General features: G+C 34.4%; 1 protein-coding gene and 1 long non-coding RNA gene across 2 annotated transcripts in view; both read right to left on the bottom strand.

Annotated features, from left to right (window-relative positions):
• The window catches only part of LOC106878020 (coiled-coil domain-containing protein 186), a 146152-nt gene extending 139500 nt beyond the window's left edge, over positions 1 to 6652 (bottom strand). Inside the window, exon 1 of the mRNA XM_052973031.1 lies at positions 6621 to 6652. Coding sequence (XP_052828991.1) covers positions 6621 to 6637 — 17 coding nt within the window. The 5' untranslated portion in view covers positions 6638 to 6652. The remainder of the gene's footprint in view (positions 1 to 6620) is intronic.
• A 622-nt stretch (positions 6653 to 7274) lies between these two features.
• LOC106878022 (uncharacterized) overlaps positions 7275 to 10465 on the bottom strand; it is a 26360-nt gene continuing 23169 nt past the window's right edge. Inside the window, exon 2 of the long non-coding RNA XR_001410453.2 lies at positions 7275 to 8140. This is a non-coding gene — a long non-coding RNA (uncharacterized LOC106878022). The remainder of the gene's footprint in view (positions 8141 to 10465) is intronic.

Here is a 10465-nt window from a genome sequence, read left to right as displayed (position 1 = left end):
ATATATATTTATATATATATATAATATTGATATATACACACACGTACACACATACATATGCACATATATACACAACCAGCATCTTTCCCCTCCATCTACCAAATCTATTCACAAGACTTTGGATGGCCCAAGGCCATGAAAGAAGATTCTTGCCAAAAGTGCCATGTAATAGGACTGAACCCAAGACCACATAGTTGGGAAGCCACAAGCTACACCTGTGCCTATGCATTTCTTCAGTACTTTGTAACATTGGACAATTTCTCTATTTGCCATATTGGAATGATCCTCCATGAATTTTAACAAAGAGAATTCCAGTTGTTTAGTAATCTAAATCAGTGTTTCTCAACCAGGGTCCATATGGCCCTTAGGAGTCCATATGAGCTTTTGGGGATCCATATGACACTTGGAGGTCCATATGAAATTTTGGTGTTAAAATTTATGTGCAATAAATTGGTTAAACTTCTACAATCCACAAAATATTTTCACAATTCTTTTAATACAATTCCTAATAATATTTAATTATAAAAAATATAATGGGATTTTTTTAGACATTGAATGGGTATAAGGATCCAGCAGAGTGAAATAGGAATCAAAGAGGTCCCCAGGCAAAAAATGGTTGAGAAACACTCATTTAAACTGTCTGTTCATTAGCTCATAAGTAAATCCTAGCCTTGTCTACTTATTAAATCATACTGTAAGGAGATGAGTTTTTCAAGGACATTTGTACCCTTAACATAATTCTCAGACAGTTGTCATGCAGCAGCATGACAACTGTGTGACAAGTTTAAACCTTTGACTTGAAAAACATTCCCTCTGACACAGTTTCCATTGACTTAATCTCAGTCACAGGCTTGGGTTGACCCAATCATATGGCAAAAGACACTTGCCCACAATGCTATGCAGTGGGGTTCAATGTAGGACCACACAAAACCCTTTTCAATCATGAATGACCATGGGATTGCACCTAGAAAGTTACCCTCTGAGGCAAAATCCGGGCAAGGTTGTTTATGGAAACCATCAGTTGCCCATGCATACCAGCCTCCCCTCTCCATGCCATCAGTGTTATCCAAGGGAAAGGCAAAAGCCAGTACAGCTTGACACTAGTGACATTGCAATTCATTTCTACAGCTGAGTGAACTGCAGCAATAAAGTGTCTTACTCAAGAACACAACACAGCTTGGTCTGTAAATCAGATTCACTACTGATGCTCTAACCACTGAGCCATGCTGCCTTAAGCACTCAGCTACACAGACATCTCAAAAACAAAGAGCCATCATCATTTTTTTTTAACTCTTCAGCATTCAGAATAACTCCATCAAATGTACCACCTATGTATTTACATTGTTTTGAATTTACCCTGCGTTATAGGGTAGATGTGAAAGGTTGGATCTAGCTAGTTCCAAGGTAAAAAAACAGGTAGAATACTTAAGCTGGATATGGCCAGTTTAAGTGCTAAAAGCTTAGAATCCTAAAAACAAAATAATGTCCCTTGAAGCATTTAAATTCTCAATCTACTATTTAGCAGACATGCCTTATCTTTTACTTGTTTCAGTCATTTGACTGCAGCCATGCTGGGGCACCACCTTAAATGGTGTTAATTGAACAAATCAACTCCAGGACTTATTTTTTTTTAAGCCTGGTACTTATTCTATCAGTCTGTTTTGCTGAACTGTTAAGTCACAGAGACATAAACACACCAACATCAGTTGTCAAGCAGCACTGGGAGACAAACACAAAGAAACACCAACACATAGATATATACATATATGTAGGTCTAAATACATAGCCTCTCAGAAGAGAACAAAATCAGGGTACTTCAAAGAAGCTTCTACTCTCCCTGCTTTACAGTAATGTTTACTTTTTTACAATTCATATTTAATGCCAAGTCTCAGTCATCTCTCTCTCTTATCTCTTATACCAGAGTACTTTCCATCCCAGTTATGGTCAGTGCTCTTCTGAATCTAATATCATGAAAACAATTAACTTGTGACCATCAACCACTGAATAAGTTCTTTGGCTAAATCTCCCACATGTCTTCCACACCTTACAACTTTATAAAAGAAAGGACACATTGGATAATTTAGTTAAAAAATCATGCAAGATAGCTGCTGCTGCTGGAATGTCTTTTATTATATATCTGCTTGGTCAGGTCTGACTTGGAATTAACTCCAACAACAGATGATATGATATAAATATAATATACGAGGTATTTAGTAACAGACCGTTGTAAGCACCACAACTTAAAAACTGAGAAAAAGACAGTCAAAGTTTCACAACTTTCAGAATGTGATATCTTGGCAAAGAATGAAGTTAGGAAGCTGGTTTTGGTCTTAAAATGACCGTGAGGACCTCCTCTAATCATTTTACCTATGTAAAATTATTTATGTATGTATGCATCTGAAAGATGAACCAATGACTGCATCTTTCTCATTTTGTAGAATATACTGGGACAACGAAATGGTGTATCACAGTGCATATTTTAGACATAATACCTAGAAAAAACATAGAGACTCCACAAAGGTATTCTTTGTGTTCTAATATACCAAGGTAAGTATCTTTAAGAGGTAAGTATGACAAAATATTAAGAAAATAGCCCATTATCGTTTCAATGGTAATGAAGAATATTAGAAAAGGAGCCATAACACCTCACAAAACAATACAGGGACTAGACCAAAGTTATTGATTGAGTGTGTGTGCTTACAATAGTGTGTTACTCAACTCTCAGGTCTGAGTTTGGGTGAGTGAGCATCGTGTTTCAATAGCATCGAGGTACAATATTTTTCAGATGGATTTTCAACCTTATCACAAGCCTCACCAGTTCTTCCTCCCGACTTTTTTGGATTCTAGCCATTGAGACAAAGAAAATGATATACTAACCTCAAAAATGGCCAGGATGGCGCTTGCAACACTCTGTTACTAAGTGTCTCATATGATATAATATGATATAATAAAGATAAATTAAATAGAGATATTCTATTGACAATCCAATAATTTATATATTACAATATTACATTAAATACTATGAATATAATATATAACATAATATGATATTATATAAATAATTATAAAAACCATAAAATGCCAACAAATTGTTTCAACTTATGTATATTTTTTCTGATATACATAATCACAGTTCCATTATATATAAGTCACTTCAGGGTCCTTGGTTTCAGAAAGATGAAATTCTGTGTAAAAGGACAGCTAGATTGTAAAAATTAATTCAAATGTCTGTGTTATGAACGTGAGTGTTGACTATTCAATCTTACATCAATTACAATTAAAAAAACAACAAAAACACTTTAACGAATAATACAATCAAATAAGTGCAACCCACAACCATCGAAATTCACTTCATTACATCTCAAACGCATACCAATTGAAACCCTTTGATGTCTAAGATAGTCCCTTGTCATCACAACATACAATAATAATATTTGTGTGTATATAGATGTGTATAATTAAGTATCTAAGCCTTCTCCTACGTGTAACTTAAACAAAAAAATATATAATCAATTACATCTTCAATTCAACAACTCTTTTATCTATTTAGATTAGTTGGTATACAAAAATTTAACTAATAATAATCTTCTATATTTATTATTTATGGCAGTGTATATAATAATGTATATAATATAAATAATATGATATAATGATATAGTGTAATATAATACAATATGGCAGAGCATAACTGACAAATGCCTTGTAAGTATACTGTGCTTATCATCATCATCATCATTTAACATCTATTTTCCATGCTGGCATAGGTTGGATGGTTTGACTGGAGCTCGTAAGGCCAGAGACCACACCAGCCTCCATTATCTGTTCTGGTATGATTTCTATGGTTGGATGCTCTTCCTAGCATTGACCACTCCACAGAGTGTACTGGGTGCTTTTTATGTGAAGTTATTTCATTTGTGAAACTACAAAAGACTGGAGGTTTCTACTGAATGTTAAAGATGCCTTTCAAAGGTTTCATGCTGCAAAAACTGGGATAAACTCAAGTATACCTCATCCATTACATCATATCAAATACACAAGAATATCTGGTAAAATATCCCACTGATAGCTTAATAGCTCAACCAACTGTTGGCACAGAAGTGAAATATGTAGCCAAATAGCTTAATTTGATAGCATTTAACTAATTAGGATCATTAAGCACCAAATGCTAAGTAGAGTTAAAAAGGAAAGCCTCTGGAAGATGTAATTATGTGATGGACCAGTTATTATTATGTTCTAAATTAATATGCAAAAAAAAAAAAAACGTATATTTATATTTAGTCATATTTGAAATTGCTCATATGAAGCATTAGTGAAGGCGCAATGGCCCAGTGGTTAGGGCAGCGGACTCGCGGTCATAGGATTGCGGTTTTGATTCCCAGACCAGGTGTTGTGAGTGTTTATTGAGCGAAAACACCTAAAGCTCCACGAGGCTCCGGCAGGGGATGGTGGCAAACCCTGCTGTACTCTTTCACCACAACTTTCTCTCACTCTTACTTCCTGTTTCTGTTGTGCCTGTAATTCAAAGGGTCAGCCTTGTCACACTGTGTCACGCAGAATATCCCTGAGAACTACGTTAAGGGTACACATGTCTGTGGAGTGCTCAGCCACTTGCACGTTAATTTCACGAGCAGGCTGTTCTGTTGATCGGATCAACTGGAACCCTTGACGTCGTAAGCGACGGAGTGCCAACAACAACAACAACAACAACATATGAAGCGTTAAGATTATTAAGTCTTTAACTGAATTTTCAAACATGCTAATATGTGGCTGAAAATAATACATTTTTTAAAATTTAAAAGCCAAACCAGCAGAAATAGTAAAATTTCAGATTTTCAGGGTCCTCCCACTTCACTTTTTAAAGTTGTAATGAAGTTTACTTCAATTTTCCTTCTACTGACATTAATAAACTATGTTATAGCAATATACAAAAGTTGAGCTAGTTAATCATATGACTGCTATGAAAACAAATATTTTTCCTTTAACAGACGATACAATCAAGTAAGTGCAATCCACAACCATTGAAATTCACTTCATTATATCTCAAACACATACCAATTGAAACCCTTTCATGCCCAAGATATTAACTATTTCTTTCCACATTTTTCATTTTGTTAAGGTGCCCTTGTTCCTCATTTAAATTGGCCTTGTGACTTATTAACAGAAATAAATGATTTTAGAGTATTAAATAAGCTTAAAATTATTATTCAGTATAGCCATTCATCACTCCCTACATCCACCCTTCACTCCTACCCGATTTTTGAAGTTGTTGCCTACCTCCCATACTCCCATCTCTTGCACCACCATACACTTTTGCAACCCCCCACTACATTCCTAGTTTCCCCATCTCATTGCACTTCTACTCACCATGTACCTTGAGGAATCACCTGTGACTTGCAGCTCCTCCAGACCATTCTCACTCTCTCTCCTAAAGGCGATCAACCATGCAGCTCCTCTACAGGAATCTGCTCACCCGCCCCCCTTTCCCTTCTTTAACCCTCTCATCTCCTCACATAAAGCTCCTGCTACCCCTGGGTTTTGTAGTCTTGCAAGCTACATGGAAACATCACTCGTGCCAATGGCACAAAAAAAAAAAAAAAAAGCACCTGGTACATGCAGTAAAGTGATTGCTATTACAAAGGACCTCCAACCATAGAAATCATGCCAAAGCAGATACTGGAGAATGATGTGCTCCAGCACCCATTGAATCCTGTCAAATTGTCCAATCCTTGCCAGCATGGAATACAGACATTAACCCTTTAGCATTCAGATTACTCTGTCAGATATAATGCTTATTTATTCACATTGTTTTGAATTAATCATGCATTATCTTGTAGCTTTGAAATTTCGATGATGCAATTGTTTACTTTTAGTATGACATTGTAAGGTAAGCGTAAGAGACTGTATTTGGTTAGTTAAAACCAATTGAATATTTTGGCCAGATATGGCCGGTTTAAATGCCAAAGGGTTAAATGATGATGATGGATAGCTACATGGCTTAATTTATTGTTGCACCTGTTAGCTAACTTATATTGAGTGATGTTATCTCTGTACCATAGCCAAAACCTAGAAAATTGATAAATACTTCAGTCTAAAAGACATGATGTTTTATTAAATTCCAGATCCATAATTTCTACGAATGATAAAGTCAGTCATTATTTAGACCCATGTTAGACCCGACTGAGAGGACCAATAATAAAAGGTGTTCCTGTCGTCTCCATGCATTCTTTCTTTTCTTCAGGCATAGTGATCTGATGTATCCCTATTTTAAGACAGAAGGATGGAATTTGAGGGAGATTCGGCTCTTATTCCAAGCAGGTTAAACAATGCATAGAGTTTTCTTTGTTCTGTTTAATTGAAGGCAAGAAAGACTGTCTATGTGTGACTGGTTACTGACCTCAGTAGATACATTTACAACTAATTCATCTCATTTACCCACTCAGACAATATAAGCTCTCAATAATATCTTATGTTACATAGGCACACAACCTTCACTGAAAATGAAATAAAGTTGTTTGATGTTTATGGACTTTCTCAATAATTTTGTACTGTAAATGAAGTTAAATAAGAATTGATTGATTTACTAACTTGGCTCTCTGGGTGATTAGCTGTGCAGTGCTTACCTCAGACTTGATAACATATTGGTTTCTTCTGACTAGTAACAAAACACCTAAGGGTAGAGAAAAATGTTATATTCATGTCTCCCCAACCTGGTATTAATGACAAAAGTGAAGTGGGGGGTAGTTAAAAGTGGAATGTGTTTCCCTTTTGTTAGCTTCTCAGAGCAAAGATTAAGAATTATAAATTATCTTTTAGTCCCTCCTCTTACTGTATTACAGCTATTTATTTTTTTATTATTTTATCAGCTTTAGTGGAATGAGAGCTGACCAAGGTTAGTAATAAATTTAGTACTGTGACATGTTAAAGCAGGGTAAAGAAAGGTTTGAAGTTCAAGATTCTCATTCTTTTTCAGTATTCCTTAAAAGAATAGATTTTCATCTAATTTTGATAAATAATTCAACTGCTTTCTATAAGTATATAAATGTTGCAGAGAAGAAAATGAATGTGTGTGTGTGTGTGTGTGTGTGCACACATGTATGCATGCATGTACATGCTGAATACAAAATATTGCAATAAATTAACAAGAAAAAAACTTGATCAGCTTCAGTTCTTACTCATTCTCACAACAGACATACACACACACACACACTGAGTGTATATTTTAATATTGTATGTATCCTTTAAAAAAAAAAAATAATAATAACAAAGACAATAAGTGAGATAAGTAATTTTTTAAGCAGGTTATTTTAGTAATTACAAACAGAAAAAATTATTTCAACATTAATTCATTCATGAAGTTCTAAATTTCTTGATATTTTAATTGAATGCATTTGACAAATGGAACTCGTTACATCACAACGTTGAGTATTTTTCTCTGAGAGGAAAATGATTAATTTATTTTCTTAAAATGATTTTGTGTATTCTAAGTGCTTCACTTTATTCCAATGGATGTATAAGATACAGAAAACAGTTGATATGTTGTTATGCAAGGACTTCTTTGATTTTGTTGTCTATAACTGCAACAGCAAAACTGTTTGAAAATGAAGCTTTGAAATCTTCAATAATTTTAAACTTGCACACAAATCAGTCAAATATATATGGAAAGTTTTGATTTGAAATTCTTGATAATAAATTCATTTTCTCATTTTCACATTTACTTCACAAACTCATTACAAGCTATATTTGTTTAATATTTTGATTTTATAACTGGATTGTCGGCACACCTCTCGCATTTTCTTTAACAAATAAGACACCATTGCCCTTGTTGTTCGATTATGTCTTCTAAGTTGCTTAGTATTTTGAATATATGATTTTTTCTCTTCTTTTAGACATGTAATTGTTTTTTTGGCCTTCGAAATCTTTCTTCTCAACAACTCTCTCTTTTCAGATTTCAACCTCTTTCGAGCTTCTTGACAGCCAATGCGGTCAATTTCTTTTAGAAGACACCTGATCTGTGTCAGCTTGCAGGCTTGGCATTCCAACCGGGCTAATAAATTGATTTTATGTCGTATCCCTCGGTTAATATAATTTGCCAACATCTTCATGCTGTGCTCTGTTCTTGATCTTTTCAAGGAAAAAAATTCTGCAATATCAACAACTCTATGTTAATTTATTAAAAACCATTTGCATAATTTGATTTTATATTACTATATATATACTAGTATTATGTATATACTAATATTATTTTATATTACTATGTATATACTAGTATTATTTCAATTATACAGTTGTAGTTATTATTCTAACATACTTTCTATTTAAGCTCCAAGTTACAAAATAAAAATAGCTGGTATTTCTTTTTAAGACTTATAAGTTCACTTAACCTTTTTGATACCATATTTCTGTTAAAATATACTTCCTTCATTTCAATTAATTTTAAAATTCTGAAAAATTTAGAAAAATAAGTTTGTCATTATTAAGCTGGTGTTTGGACCATAAATTGGCAGAACTCTGATTAACCCCTTGTAACTTTTTTACTTTTTTAAATTTTCAAAAAAACTTTTGCGAATTGGTGTTCTATACACAGGAATTCATACAATTATGAAAGAAGAAATTTTTTTTTTCCTTTTTTTAAAACTCTCCCTGTCCCTTAAATCCTAACATTTTCTCTCTTTTCTGAAATTTTTTATAAAATCAATATTCAAAATGCAGATAGTCTGAATTTTTTGTTTAAATTCCATTAGTGGACCACCTTTGGATGTATCATCATTCCATTATAAATATGTTTAGGAAAAAATATTGAAACACATCAATACATGTCAAAGTGGCAAAGAAAAGAGAACGGTATCAGGTGGTCATGGGATGTGCTAAAAGTAACAGCTAAATTGCCCTTGAATCACACATACACACAAAAATTTTTTTTGCATAATTGTATGAACACCCGTACGCAGAACACAAATTCACAAAAATTTCTGAAAATTCCAAAATATAAAAAATGTTATGAGGGGTTATATGGAGACCTATAGGAAATAACACTTACTGACCAAAGAAGAAAAAAAATTTTAATTTTGTTACACAGTATTATCATACATTAGTATACTTATTAGTGGTGTGCTACGGCTTATGAAGTCATACTACAATTGCCGGTTATACTACACTCCTGTTTATATTTCAGCAAAATCTAACAAATTTTATGCTGACAAGCTGTCACATTTTCAGATGTTTCTTTTTCATGTAAAAGACATACTTTACAAAGAGGATATGTGCAGCTTTTCCCACATATAGATTGCATTGTATCTTTATTCATTTAGATACCCATCAAAAAAGAGTCCTAATACACTATCAAGTTACTGCTGGTCAAAAGCAGTATACAAGCTACAGTGGAAAATCTTATCTGAGGCCACACCTTATAAGAGTAAAAGGATATGATGCAGTCTATGTACAGAAGAAAAAAATCATATCCAAGGCCACTGAGAGAAGCAGTGGGCCCCAGAACTAGCCCAGGAGTAGGACCTCTAATGAGAATCCAGTGTCCAAGCTCCTGGAAGCTTTAGACTTTTGGCAATTTGTGGCAATATCTTAAGCTTAGTACCACTAAATTATGGCTTAAAGAGCTGGTGAGGATTATCCTGGAGCTTATTAGTCTGAAATAAAATATGGAAAATAAAGCACATTCACAGATTTACACGTGTTTCCTTGAATCTTTTTTATCAATGCATATGATTTAATGAAATTTTATACAGATATAGGCACAGGCATGGCTGTGGAGTAAGAAGCTTCCTTCACAACCACATGGTTCTGGGTTCAGTCCCACTGCATGGCACTTTGAGCAACCAAAGCCTTGTGAATGGATTTGGTAGATGGAAACTGAAAGAGAATAACCTTGTCCACAACATACCACTTCGAATTTCCAAATGATCAACTAACAAAACTATAATTTCCTAGAACTTCATAATCACTTGAGCGATCAAAAGAAAATCTTGTCATTGTCATCTTCATTATCATTATCATTTTCAGTATTCTCTATTTTCATGGGTTCATGAGCTATAATAAGTATTTGAATTATCATCAACAACTGATGAATTGAAGCAAATACCAATGCTGGATTAATCATTAATCAAAATAAGTGCATGCTTTGGGCAAGGGAAGGGGTCGCCACAGAAATGGTAATTGGTTTACAACACAGGCCAGTGGCATGTAAAAGCACCCACTACACTCTCTGAGTGGTCGGCGTTAGGAAGGGCATCCAGCTGTAGAAACACTGCCAATTGGAAATATGCTGTGCGTGAGAAGACCCGGCAAGCCAAGTGAGACCTAAATCTAAGGCCTCAGCCAGTCCACTTATGCGTACCTTCCTTCCTTCATTGGACACTAAACTCCACTTGCGAAGACCTGTTGAGGCAAGTGAAATCGAAATTGAGTTAAATTTGACGTCTGGCACCCATGCCAACGTCGTCTCCCTCATTGG

The sequence above is a fragment of the Octopus bimaculoides genome, chromosome 14 (assembly GCF_001194135.2).
Source record: "Octopus bimaculoides isolate UCB-OBI-ISO-001 chromosome 14, ASM119413v2, whole genome shotgun sequence".
In the NCBI taxonomy this organism is placed as follows: Eukaryota; Metazoa; Mollusca; class Cephalopoda; order Octopoda; family Octopodidae; genus Octopus; species Octopus bimaculoides.
This window is presented reverse-complemented; position numbering and strand designations above follow the sequence as displayed.